Source organism: Myotis lucifugus, unplaced genomic scaffold (assembly GCF_000147115.1).
Source record: "Myotis lucifugus unplaced genomic scaffold, Myoluc2.0 scaffold_110, whole genome shotgun sequence".
NCBI lineage: Eukaryota > Metazoa > Chordata > Mammalia > Chiroptera > Vespertilionidae > Myotis > Myotis lucifugus.
This window is the reverse complement of record NW_005871158.1, coordinates 1,559,315-1,573,345: the sequence shown is the minus strand read 5'-3', so window position 1 is coordinate 1,573,345 and position 14,031 is coordinate 1,559,315. Positions and strand designations below refer to the sequence as shown.

General features: G+C 45.6%; 1 protein-coding gene across 1 annotated transcript in view; it reads left to right on the top strand.

Annotated features, from left to right (window-relative positions):
- BARHL2 (BarH like homeobox 2) overlaps positions 1 to 313 on the top strand; it is a 5,005-nt gene extending 4,692 nt beyond the window's left edge. Inside the window, 2 exon segments of the mRNA XM_006093169.3 lie at positions 1 to 117; positions 119 to 313. Coding sequence (XP_006093231.1) covers positions 1 to 117; positions 119 to 313 — 312 coding nt within the window.
- The last annotated feature ends 13,718 nt before the right edge of the window (positions 314 to 14,031 follow it).

Sequence of the window (14,031 nt, the reverse complement as noted above, 5' to 3'; positions counted from 1 at the left end):
ACCAAGTGGAAGCGGCAGACGGCGGTGGGCCTGGAGCTGCTGGCCGAGGCGGGGAACTACTCGGCGCTGCAGAGGATGTTCCCGTCGCCCTACTTCTACCACCCGAGCCTGCTGGGCAGGCATGGACAGCACGACCGCCGCCGCGGCCGCCGCCGCCATGTACAGCAGCATGTACCGGACTCCCCCCGCGCCCCACCCCCAGCTGCAGCGGCCCCTGGTGCCCCGAGTGCTCATCCACGGCCTGGGGCCCGGGGGCCAGCCGGCTCTCAACCCTTTGTCCAACCCCATGCCCGGCACCCCGCACCCCCGGTGAGGAAGGGGAACAGAGGCGGTGCGGCAGTCCCTCCCTCGCCTCCTCCCCTACTTGGAAGGCTGCGCTTCCTCTCCCCGCACCGGCCCAGGGCCTCCCCGGCAGCCGCCCCGGGACGCCGAGCGAGAGAGGAAGACACTCAGCCAGGGGCGGGGCCCCCCAGGAGCCAGCCCCCCGCGCCCCTCTCCCCACCCCCAGGGACGGGGCTGGAGAGCTCCCACAGCAGCGTGACTGGCGAGAACGCTGACCCCACACAAAGTTCGACCAGTAAGTGAAAACATCAACAAAAAAACCCGAAACCTCAAGTTCTTTTAAAAAAATGACTTTAGGGATCAGGGGGAGGGAGGGGGAGGGGCAAGGAGAGAAGCGAGAAGGGCGCGGAGAGCGAACTGCAGACGGACAGACGGCCCGGGCAGAGGGCGTCGCCGTGGACACTCCGTCTGCCCCAGAGAAAAGAGGAGGGTGACTGAGAATTTTGCACTGATTTCTCATGACCTTTTTTCTTTTGGAAAAGTGGCATGCTCCATGATATGGAAAAAAAGTGTACATTGGAAAGACCGAGTGATAAGTGATATATCATATTTATTATATGTTGTCCAAAAAAAAGAGTCACTTATATACGTTAGTAAAATATGATTTTCCTTTTCATGTCTTTTTGATTCAGTAAAATACATGCTTAGACAAGAATATAGATTTTTTTGTGATTGAAAATGACAAAAAATAAAGTTTATCTTTTTTTAACAAGCGATGAAATCCGAGGGAGCTGATTTTACTAAAGCAGAATGTATTCTGATGAAGCGTCAGATTTGATTTAGAAAAAAAAAAAGAACCCGGGAATATTAAGAATCTGTAAAATCGGTAAAGACGTTGCGTTGACGTGTATAAACACAGCTCCGAGTTTCGTGCTGGCCCCTTCAGAGCCGCTATTATGCGTGATTGCCTTTCTTTTTAAATGGACATTTCAGAGCAGCCGCCGGAGACAGTCCGCGCTTGCAGGCTGCCGGCGATCGCTACGGGAGCGGCCAACTTTCCCAGCCGACGGCCTGCCTGGAACCCCCCACCCCCAACCGGGTCTGCCCGCCCCTCCTCCTCCCCGGGCTCCTCCGGGGCCGCCGGGGTCCCCGGCGTTGGGCGGGCGGCCGCGGCTCCGTGGGCCTCGCAGCTGTTGCGAAGCCTGCGGCCCGGCACGGCGCAGCGGGACAGCCTGCGAGCGGGAGGCTGCCGGGCGCGCAATTAGGACGCCCGGGGGACTCGCAGAGGCCGGGCTAACAAACTCTCGTGGCGCCTTTGATCCTTGCCTTCTCCTTCCCGACGGGCATCCAACCCCCTGCCCGCGCCGAGGCTCTGGTCCGAGTGAACAGGCTGTGCCGGGAAGCCTGGAGAGGGAATGCAACTCTGGCCGGGACTGGCGGGCCAGGCTTGTTATCGGAGCCTCCGGATGAGCTGGGACCACAAAATGAGGGGACCTGCCCGGAGGGTGGAGGAGGCCGCCGCCCGCTTTAGGAGTGTGTGTGAATGGTTAGTAACAGCCCCTCCCCGCCAGCACTCCGTTCTATAAGAGAGGAAAACTGAATGGGGCGGGGGGAGGAGCAGTAGGGGCTGCGCCCATCTCAAGCACTTAGATGCTTCCCGAGGAGCCAGAGGGGAGGATCTCGCATCTAAGTATCCCCAGACCTCTGTCCTCACTCTTGTCCTAGAGCAGGGTCACAGGGGTAAGACACACCGCTGAACACATCCACGCCGGTCCTCCAACTTTCTTGGGTGTTTGAACCTTAGTAGAGTTAAAAAAAACATTTTAAAAACGGCGGTGTGTCTGTCGTGGGAGTGTGTGTTGGGGAGGAGAGGGAAAGAAGAAGGGAAGAAGTGAAGTCCAGGAGGAAATGACCTCGGCGCCTTGATCAGACCTTTGCTAATTAGGGACTGGTTTGCAGATTTCTCTCCAGGTCGTCAATTTGTTTTAAAAAATGGTCTTGGTCTTGTTGGATTCTAACAAAAGGGCCTGGCCTGCCCCTTTCCTTTTCTGCCTGCTGAGCCGGGGGAACGCAGGCAGCTGGCGGGGGCTGGAAACTGGGTGCCTCTGTGGCCAGTGGGAATGCCAGTGCCAGGGCGCTCAGCAGATGCTCCTCGCGCCATCTTAGCTGCTGCTGAGTTTTACAGTCCAGTTTGAGTAATTACCAAATGGGCTGCCTGGGCCTGGAGGACACTTCCCAAGGCTTGGGGGCTGGCTCCCACAGCCTCTGTCTGCACTGGTCCTGGGGCTGGTCAGCCTTGGCACAGGGGGGCCTGCAGTTCACACATCCCAAGTTCCCCACCAAGAGTGACTTCAGGTCCAGTTGAGAAAAATACACTAAAAAAACCCCTACAAATACAAACAAAGCTGTAGCACCCATCTGCTGCCAGCAGCTCACCAGCCATTTTGCTGAGGAGCCTGCCACTGCCCCTTCACTCTCAAGGCTGAATTTGGGCTCCAGAGATGGACAAAGCACGATATCTACAGAAACCAAGGTTTCTTAGTTAACCTCATATTCCACTGCTGCTAGCAGCCGCTCTCTATCCATCAGAGTCCTCCCAAAGGTGCTTTTCTTCAGTCATATTCTCCCTACCCCCCAACCATGCCCCTGAAAGTGTCAATTCTTCTAAATGTGATTATTTCCTATGGCATCTAAGTTAGGCAAATTGGATGATGGAGGTGGGGTTGTCCCAGGAAGAAAGTTGAGTCCTGGATTCCATTTTTGTTCCCATTCTTTTCTTTCTATAGCAGTATTACAAAGGTGACTCTCAGCAGGCGACCCTCGCTTCAAATGTCCCCAAACTATTGCTTACAAGTTAAACGCAAACCCAGCCCTTTCCTGTAGAAGAGGCCCCTCAGTCCTTCCGCGCCTGCCCAACAAAGTGGGGGCGGCTTGGCTAGGAGGGGATGAGTGCAACCCCAGACTTTCTGAAAAGCAACGAACAAGATAACGGGCAAAGGCCTCTTCTCAGGGGAGTTCTAGAGTTAGTTGCGAAGGCCCAGAGGAAAGCTGTCCCTGGGAGCTGCGCTCCTTGTCTTTTCCCACCTTCAGCGGGTGTCTGAAGGGCACTCCACAGCTAGACTCCATTTGGTTTGCTCCTTTGATGAAGTTGGGGATTGGCAAAACGGTCTTTCTGTGGCAATCTCTGCTGGCTACAGAAACACAGGAGCACGGACTTCTTTAAGAGAGATGTTTAAACACCCACAAAGGCCCCTTAGATTTGCTTTGGGACCCCAGCAAACCAAGCACGAATCCGTAGTGAGTGTGAAACAAGTTAACTCCCCAGCTACCAGCTCCTCTGAGCTCTGGCCAGCCGTTTTCAATGAAGTGCAAAGTAATGATTGCTGTTTGCCTCCACGCCTCCAGCAAATATACCTACCACCCCGTGTCAGTTTATTTTTGCTCCACCCCTTAAAATGAAAGCTCACATGATGGCAAATTAGATAGCTGATTTCCTCTGTTGCGAATAAAACGGCTTACCCTCCAACCAAGACTCCCCTCCTCCTCCCTCCTGCCCTCTGACTCCTGCTTAGGCAGCCCTTCCCCAGAAGTCTGCCGGATCCGACCTCCCCTCTCTAAACAGGCAGCTTGCGAGTAGCTTGTTTTTGCTGTATTTTTAACTTTCTAAAAATATTTGGAAAAGCTCTCCCCAGGGCTAGGGAAACTTTAGCTCCGGTTAAGCCACGTGGTTACAAAAATATACGGAGAGAGAGCTGCTCGGTTTTCTAAAAAGCCAGCCACGGTGTGAAGTCAACATACTTGGAGAGAGACTACTTTTTGCCACTGGTGAGAACAGGAGCAGGACTGAGCCTCCGAAAGGACTGATGTTCCCCCCAGAGCCGTGGGTCCTTGGTGAGGGAAAGCGGGCTTGTCCTGCCCTTGACAGTTGTCTAGAGACGTGTGGGAGGAAGAGTGAGTGTGGGCTTTCCCAGGGTTTCCCCCGTGGATCCTGGAAAAATGCCTCCAGGCTTCTTGAGGCTCCTACCAGGTCTTTGTCCAGTCCCACTTCCTCAGCCACTTCCAGCCATTCTCTCTACCACCCCTTTCCCTGGAGTTGGGTCGCCCGCCCAGGGTCCACTGCCCCTCCCTTCTTATTTCTGGCAGGCTGAACACCCCCAGGGCTGAGTAGGGGTCCGTGTGTGGGGTTGGGGGTATGTGCTTTCAGAGAAAGGGGGTGGTTCTGGCTTCTTGCATTGGAAAAACAGGTCGGTGAGATGACTCAGAAGGGACTTTTCCCTCCCCGCCTTACGGCTGAATTTTGAAGGTGTCTGTCAGTCTGAGTGTTGCTGGGTGGACCGTTTCGGCCAACCTGGCGTTCTCAGTTTCTCTCCTCTCTGTCTTTCCTGGAAACCCCCTGCTTCCCTCGCTGGGTTTTTCTGTCCCAGCACCACAGACAGCTCCCCGGGCGCGCGGAGGAGCCAATGCCCGGGGCGGGCGGGTTCCCGACAAAGCAAAGGCGACCGCAGGGGGCGCGCCGGGTTAGGGTCCGCGCTGCCCGCGGAGGGCGTCCGCGAAGCGATTACAAAGCGACCTCCCTGGCAGCGTTTCCTGATTAACCCTAAGTCAAAACAGGGGCCTGTTCCAAAGAACAAAATCTGCAGATCAATAAAGTAATTCACAAACCAAAAGATCTCGGGGTAAGTAGTGCTCAGTGACAGATCGACGCTAACCCGTCCCTGTTTAATAAGTTCTTAGTGGAAGCCGACCCGGGGGGAGGGGGGACTCAGGCTGCTGCTTCGAAGCCCTCGCGCCGCGCCCGGCGAGGTCGCCAGTGGAACCCCCTCTAAAGGGCACTTTCCACGTCCTCCGCTCGCGCAGCCTCCGCCGAGAGAAGCCCCGGAGAAGCGCTCCGGAGGCGGCCGCCCTGAGTTCGGGTTGAGCCGAGGCCCTGATCTCCGCCGCAGGCAGCTCCCAGCCCGTATCTCCCCCGCGCGGGTATGAGACTCTCCCAGATCCGGCTACTGTCCGGCCCTGGACCGCGCGCGGGTCGCCCCTGCGGGAGTTCCGCTGAAAGAGGAGAACCTGCGCGAGCGCGAGATTGAACTTGATTTACGATGAAAGGGCTTTGTCACTTGGTGGAGCGATTCATTCCCGCCCCCGCCCCCGCCCCCTCCTATCTCCGCGGCTGGACTTGATTCCTTAGTGAAGAGGCCCTTGGCGTAGCGGTCCTCCCTCCCACTCCGAATAGACCGCAGGCAGCGGTTCCCGCAGGGCTCCCAGCCCGGCTGCAGCGCTCGGGCTCCGCGGGGGTCTCCCTCGGTGTGCGCCCCAGCCCGGCCTTCGCTCCTCCCGCCCTGGGGACAGCCTTGTGGCCACCGGTTCCCTCGCCTGGTTACGGACCGCGTTTCAGGGAAGAATGTGCGCATCAGGACCCTATAGACCAGGGACAGGAATCCAGTTGCTTTCACGAACGGGGCTTGGCTGGGCCTGCAGAAGCAGGTCCCTTCTCTCACATCTCTGTGGGCTCGGGAGCAGTGGTTCTCAACCTTTCTAATGCCGCGACCCTTTAATACAGTTCCTCATGTTGTGGTGACCCCCCAACCATAAAATTATTTTCGTTGCTACTTCATAACTGTAATTTTGCTACTGTTAGGAATCGTAATGTAAATATCTGATATGCTATATGTGTTTTCCGATGGTTGCGACCCACAGGTTGAGAACCGCTTTAGAGTCTAAAGCCTTCTCCTTTTTCTATGAAGATAATAATCTTTGCCCAGGTGGGAGCTCATATCTGTGTCCCTCTTCATACACTCCCCCCTTAAAATATCTCATGGCTACAAATGGCTGCCTCCTTCAGGTTTTCCTTTAGTTCTTGGAAGCCAACTCCTTTTTATTGACCCTCCCCCCCACCGCCCTCACACATGCTTCCCCTCTGGCTCTCCTCTTCCTCTTTCCCGTTATTGTTGCACGGATGAAACGGCTAAGTGGAATTTAGAAACGGATAGAGTCTTGTAGCAGCACAGATTACCCTCATTTGTGAGCTGAGGCACCATTTGTGAGCCAACAAGTCCCGTAGGGGCTGGTGGAAGAGTAGGTGTTCCAGGGGGAAGGGGAGAAGTTTTTTACAGGCCAATATGTATATATAATCCCGCCTCAAGAGAGAAGAATTAAGCATCAGTGGTGCATTGCTTCCCTACTCCTATGCTACACAGAGTGCTCATGGTGGAAAACCGCTCTACCACATTCTAAAACCAGTAGGCTGACAGGATGTGAGGGAGAGGAGGAGGTGCTACCCACTTCCTATTGTAGCGTAGCTGTTACTTGGTATAGTTTCCGTAATGAAAAAACCAAGTGAAGAGACCACAGTTGGTTTCTTTCTCATGAGACAGTTTTCTGGTTGAGTCATCTGTTATGGAATGGTTTTCTAGTGATCTAATTTGAAACTTTGTATTTTCTCAATGTTTCTCATTTGAGAAAACGGGCATGTCATGATATCTGAAATATGCAAATAGTGTTTGGTAAGCACGATGAAAGAGCTGGTTGCCCAATTTTCTTTTGCACCAACTCTTCCTTCCCCCAGGCCGAGTGGACATTTGCAGAACCATGGGAAGGGAAATTCTAGTCCAGGTATTAAGAGACAGAGTTGCCCATTGGAAATAGGGTGTATCAGAGCCACAAATCACTTTAAAACATCAAATTATTATTCATCTGACTCATTTTCCACAAACTTGTTCTATTAATAATGGAAGCTTCTGGAACAGTTTCCATTAAATTAAGATTTCAAAAGGACATCTACCTCCTCCCCAGCTTTAAGGGAGCATACTGGCATTACATTAAACATGTTCATATGTGAATCAATGCATAATTATCACATAATCTTTCAATGCCATGTATCAATAGATTGGCCTATAAAGTCATATAAAGCACAAATGGAGAAGTGCAGCATGGGGTTCTTAATTTTTTTGGGGGGGTTCTTATTTTTACAGTATCTTCTTTTCTGGATTGCTTTTGAAAGTTTCGGCAATCTATATTTTGGATCTCCTCCATGAACTTCTCTAGTTTTATGTCACAGCAGAGCACAAGGAGCCAGTTCTTTGCAGTCCCACCCATTTGTGTCACGTGTTAGCCATCCGCCAGCCCGCCAGGCCGCCTCAGCCTTGCCCAATCAGAGCACAGGTAAGAAAGTGGAGGTAGTGTTGTCTGGACTTTGGCTGCTTCTGCTTACTCCACCTTCAGCCCTGTGTGGAGTGTTCCCAGGTGTGCCTTGCTCCAGAGACCAGGCCCAAACTTCTGTTACCCCTTTCCTCAACCCCTCTAGCTATCGTTTTGGGTTACAGCCCTTTGCCCTTGACGGGGCCAAAGGGATGACATTATTGCAGCTCCATGCATGCCACGGTGCAGCTGGTGGCCTAATTATCCCCGCAGAAGGCATAATTATTTTCACATGCCCAAAAGTCCTCCCACAAAGATATTTATTAGGGTAGAATTCGATTAGAATTTATATAAACACTGAGACCTATCCACCTCATTTAGTAAAGAAATAATGACTGCTTTCATTTCAGGAACTGCTAACAGATCTGATGGCTAGGGATCTGGTGAGTGGATTCAATAAAGAAAGACTCTAGTCTGCCCGGAGACTTAAAAAAAAAGAAGAAGAAAAAAGGCCTCTGTCCTCAGAGTTCTGCTCTCCATTCCCACCTTGCTTTTATCCTTCTGATTTTTACTTTGCTATTTTATGTATTTGGGATGTTGTTATGGAGGCAAAGGTGATGGGCCAAACATTTCTATTAAGGGATGTCAGTGCTGAAAAGTTGAATTAAGCTAATAAATTTATTGAATCTTACTATTCATTTCTTGGAATAGGATTAGAAAAAAAGGGACTGTTGAAAACAGTGCTTGTTAACAGTAGCATTTCAGGAAGGATCCCCCTTATTTGCCAACATGTTTACAGGCTTTTCCTTTCCTCCCATAAATGACCTCGTCCCAAAGGGGAGCATGACTCTTACTGGATTCTGCCTAGAAATTTGGCAAAAGGTTATTTTCCAACATCCGAATTAACAAGTAATTGGATTTGAAGCAGAACTGATTTTGATCCAAACCCAGGATTGGAAGGAATCTCAAAGGTCATCTGGTTTATTACCTATTTTAAGCTTTAATTTTTTCTACAACATATTTGTTTAGTGGTTTTTTTTTCCCCCTTTCAATCCTGTTCTCTCTCCCATTTTTTTTTCCTATAAAGATAGAGGAAGGGAAGGAAAGAGATACTACAGTATTTTTTAGATTATTCTTGACTTTCAACTTTAATGGAATTAAACTTTTGTGGTCAACTCACAAAAGAAACAGACTTTTTTATAAAAATTACTAAAATAACTTTCTTAGTATAAAAGTAATGCATGCTCACTGCGGAAAATTTATAAAATACTGAAGAGTAGAGAGAAGAAATAAAGTCCATCTTCTATCACTCAAAGACAACTGCTCATATTTGATTTATTATTTCTAGATTTTTCTTGTGAATATTTACATAGTTGTGATCACATTTTATCTGGAATATCATTTATGCTTTTCCCATGTAGAACCAGTATTTCTCTGCATTATTTCAAACTCTCTGTATAATATTTGATACAAAATATTCTCTCTCATAATAGTCAACTATTCTTTTCATTGCTGGACATTTAGATTGTTTCCCTTAACTTGAGATAAATAATGCTTCAATGAGCATTAAAGCAAGATTTTGGAGAATAGATTCTATATGTTACTTGCATATCACTTTATTATCTTGATTAGGCAGTGGAAGAAATAGAAGAAGATGACCAGCTCAAGAAGGGAAATGAATTCCTGACTGAAGGCAGTGAGTGGTTTTGGTGAATAGTGCCAATTCAGCCTGAGCAGATTGAGAGCTGTGCCCATTAGCCTGTATATACTGTGGTGAAGTCAACTAAGAACACCACTTGCATTTTTATGTGTATGTACTTTGAGCTTCACGGACTTTCGTATGAATCTGGCAGTCTCCTCATCAGAGGAAATGCGCCTGACTAAAGAAGGAGGAAGAAGGTTAGGTCTCTTCTGATTTAGGTTGATAGCACGTTGTCCGCCTGGTTTGTCCTACTGTTTTCTGTGCTCCAACTCTTCTGTGGGTAAAAAGAATGTGTTAGCTTCTGGGGCTGTCAATCTGGCACCTTTCATCAGAACTAAGTTCAGGTTAAAGAAAAACACACACCACATAAACCACAAAGAAATTTGAGGGTGGGGGTGGAGAGTTGAGGAAAAGCATTAAATAGCAATAGTCTACCCTTTCATTTACATGACACGCATTAACCGTAACATAGAAGTTCCAAGAGAACTGTCTTGTTCTCTTGTCTCCAGGAGCCCATGTAGGGCGCTTTAATTGCCACATTTTCAAACCGCTATAATGGTGAGGATGTCTTAGTAATTACCTTAATGAGATAACACCTTTCTCTCCCTCAACCTACTCATTATCATGCCTCTTGTTCAAATTTCAACTACAAAGAACTATACTTGTAAAAAAAGTCTGAAATGTATTGTTCCAGGTCTCATACCCTTAAAATAATCACATTGCACATATCTTAAAATTATGAAAGAAATAGTACACACAGGCAATTGGAGTATGTTAAAGGAAAGGCTTGAGATAAGTAAACTAAACATCTGGGTGCCCTTTAATTATTCTTGGTTGGATTCTTTATCTTGACCTATCGTGATGCTAAGGTGCCGGAGTGATGAATTTTAAGACGTTGGGCTGTGAAGACGTGCAGCTGCAACACTGATGGATTTAGGGAGGGATGGTAACAAGGTTAGCTGCATGTGAAGTGTGAATTGAGATTTTTGCAAAGAGACTGTGATTGCAGATGGGCATAATGTTGTACCCTTGCATGAAATCTTGCTATTATTGTATAATGGTCAGACAGAGTGTGAAATGACTTATTACTTTTCTTTTATTCTTTAATGAAGTTGGTTAGAGTAGCAGTACTACGGCTAGTCAATAATAGTAAAGCACACACACAAAAACTATGACAGGTGCAGATATATTAAATATTTATTTAGTTTTGACTTTTTTCTCCTAATTTTCATGAATATCCATATGCAAACAGAAGCATCCCTTTATCCACATAGTACAAATGTGCACTGATTTGCGTATCTGCCCTTACCATGCCATTATTCTCCTGCATAAATACTCTACAAGGCCATGTTACATATAAAATATTTCAGCATCCAAGACAATTTCATAACACTTTTAAGTGTTTAAAAATGCTGTAATGCTTTTAGGCTGATTTCTGCATGGAATTGTGATTTGAAAACTCCATTTGGAGTTATGTGGGTAATATTGAAATATCAGTTTATCATTACAGTGGCTAGAAATGGTTTGTGGAACAACATAGTGTAAACCCATTATGAGGCACACTCTTTAATATGGTTTGAGTTGTAGGGAAGATCAAATCAGTTATTCTGTTTTGTAATGCAGAGTACATTTTTTTTTATATCACACATATCGTTATTTTTCTACATCATAGAGCCCATAATGTAAATGTTTTTTACTGCCCAATATTAACATCACAAAAAGATAATACCTTAGGTTTTTATAAGTCAAAGAGAAATAGTGCTACCATGTTAAAAACAAAGCAAAGCAGCCCCAGCCAGTTGGGCTCAATGATTAGAGGGTAGGCCTGAGGACTGAAAGGTCTTGGGTTTGATTCGGTCAAGGGCACATACCTTGATTGTAGGTTTGATCCCTGGCCCCAGGCTGGCGAGTACTGGAGGAAACCAATCAATGTGTCTCTCTCACTTGTGGGAGGCAACCAATCGATGTGTTTCTCTCTCACATCAATGTTTCTCTGTCTCTCCCTCCTCCTTTCCACTCTCTCTAAAAATATCAATGAAAAAAAAAATCCTAGGGTGAGTATTAACAACAACACCAAAACCCAAAACAAATAAAAAACCCTTTTTGGATATAGTCAATATTATGGCTCCCGATGCTCATGTTAGAAACAGTAATAAATATGCATTTTAAAAATACTTGGTTTTAGAAGTTCGTGTTTTTATTCATTATAGGATAATTTTATGTGGTATGTAAGATTCATAATCATAATGCATTGGATAGATTTCTTTTTAAAAAATATATTTTTATTGATTTCAGAGAGGAAGGGAGAAGGAGAGAGAAAGAAACATAAATGTGAGAGAGAAACATCAGTTGGTTGCCTCCCATATGCACCTTGATCAGGGATCAAACCTGCAACCTGGGTATGTGCCCTGATTGGGAATTGAACTTGTGACCTTTTGTTGCACAGCACGATGCTCAACCACCTGAGCCACACTAGCCAGGGCTGAAAATTTAATGCCCGGTGGGCATGGCTCAGTGGTTGAGCATCGGCCTATGAACCCAGAGGTCACAGTTTGATTCCCCATCAGGGCACATGCCTGGTTTTCAACCTCTATCTTCAGTAGGGGGTATGCAGAGGCAGCCAATTGATGGTTCTATCTCATCATTGATGTTTCTCTCTCTCTTCCTCTCCCTTCCTCTCTAAAATCAATAAAAAAGTATTTTAAAAAATAACATTAAAATAATTTAATTTAAATTTGTTTGTGAATAATTTGAAATACATATTATTATATAGTTAGACTCTGAAGTAACAAAAGTTCTTGTTCTGTATTTGGAATATAGCAAGAGTCAAATAATGATGTTCTTCAAAGCAACACAGATCAATCTTAGGAACAAACTTAGAACAGTTGGCCTAGAAAAATAATATTTAGTCTTGTCCCTCATTACCAGATTTATCAACCCTTTCCCATACTTTGCTTTGGCCTAACTTCATGCATAGGCAGAAAGAATTCCATGACATGTAGTTCCTCATCACTCAAAAGACAGAATGACATTTATTTAGATGCAATCTGGAAATATAACATCATACTGTATTCTTTCATTTCTTTTCATGGACAAATGTTATCTTTTACTAGAAACCTTATTTAAAAGTACTTAAATTTATTTGTTTACTTTTCAATTACAGTTTACATTCAATATTATTTTGTATCACTAGAAACCTCTTAAAGCAACTGGAGTCTAAGACTGTAGTGGAGTGAATGTTGGAGTTTCTCAAGATTATTCTAAGAATATATGTAGTATGGGTAACTATGGATAGTGCAGATTTTTGAATTTGTGAGGTATCACTGAATTTGTGAGGTATCTTAACTCTGTATGTTTGAGATGTCAGTTTTAGGGAAGACATGCACTTCTGCTGTTTACATAGTGACTTGGTCATATCCACAGAAAACTTGACTTTTGGCTTTTGGCAACTATAATTGGTGGTCCTCTTTATTCTATATTCCCTAGAGTGAAGTACTATGATTGGCTTGTAGTCTACTAAGATCAGCCCTTCTATAGCTGATCTTGAAGTAACTCTGTGTCAAAGAATTCATTATCTGTTACATGGATGAAAATCTGATCCACTATCTTGTGAATTTCTTTATTTTTATTATTTTTATTTTTTTAGTGAGAACATTTAATGTCGGGGTCCGACCCCAGCAGGTCCAGGGGTCCCCAAAGGTGTGGACGGAGTCGGCGAAGAAGGAATGACACGGAGACAGCCTTCAGTTGATCAGCAGCCTAGTCAGGACCTCTAGCCAGGATCTCCAGCCAAAGTTCTGGTCGGGATCTCCAGCCAAGTTCTGGTTAGGATCTGATCGTGAATTTCAGATTAAAAAAAAATTGGCTGAGTTGTATCTGTTGCAGTTAACTATGACAACATTTTAGGCATCCCATACAATTTAACGCCAATGTTGTGAAACTTTGAATACCTCTTCATTAAGAAAAATTTCAGCTTACCATGAATACTCAGTATGCACATAAACATTTATCTCAACTAATTTTTCAGCTGATCACTTTACTCTTGGGGTTTCTTTCCTAATCTCATTCCAGCATGAGAGACATTGGTTGTTATGTTGGAAAACGCTTAGTGGTAGTTTTCAGGGAATGATGAAACACAACACTCCGAGTCCGCTTATTAAAGGAAGTGCCATCACATCTCTTTCTTGCTAAGTGCTGGTTTCTAAGTTCTGGATTGTTGTCAAGAATATTAATCTGCACATACTACTGATCAGAACTAGTGAATTAACATCTAACATTCTCTTCAATATGTGTTATATATGTCTTTTTGTCCCCAATCCTTAGGTTAGTGGCTACTGTAAAGTAGGGACTCAAAAAAGTTTATATAATTGAAAGCGAAGTCATCGATTAATTAAAAACAGCATATACAAATTATGTTTGCAAGTTGATACGTATTCCCTAATGGGAGGAACCATGTCTGATCTTTCATTGTATTTTAAGTACTTGGCACATTAGCTCAGAATCCTAAGGGTACAATGAATATTTGTTACATTATTTACAATGGTGGTGATATAATACAATTTTTAAAAAATCTAATTTTAATTTTCACTTGGCCTTTGGCTAACATTTTGTAGATGTGAGTGAGAAGAATAGAACATGGTAAAATTGTATTAGATATGTGACATCAGTTTATTCTCAAATTAATTGCACTAGTGGTCTAATTTCTAATTAAACTCATCCTTTTTTCATAGCTCTCATTTGTTATATGACTCATTAGATTTTTTTTGTTGCTGCTGTTGATAAAGCATAGCAAGTAGAGAAATGCATGGAATACTCTCCTTTCGACTCTTTTCTAAAAATGATCCTCTTTAATAGGGATTGGAATAAAGGCCAGTGCCAGGAATTGAGTCCACTTTTCACTGGCTCCTATATCCTAA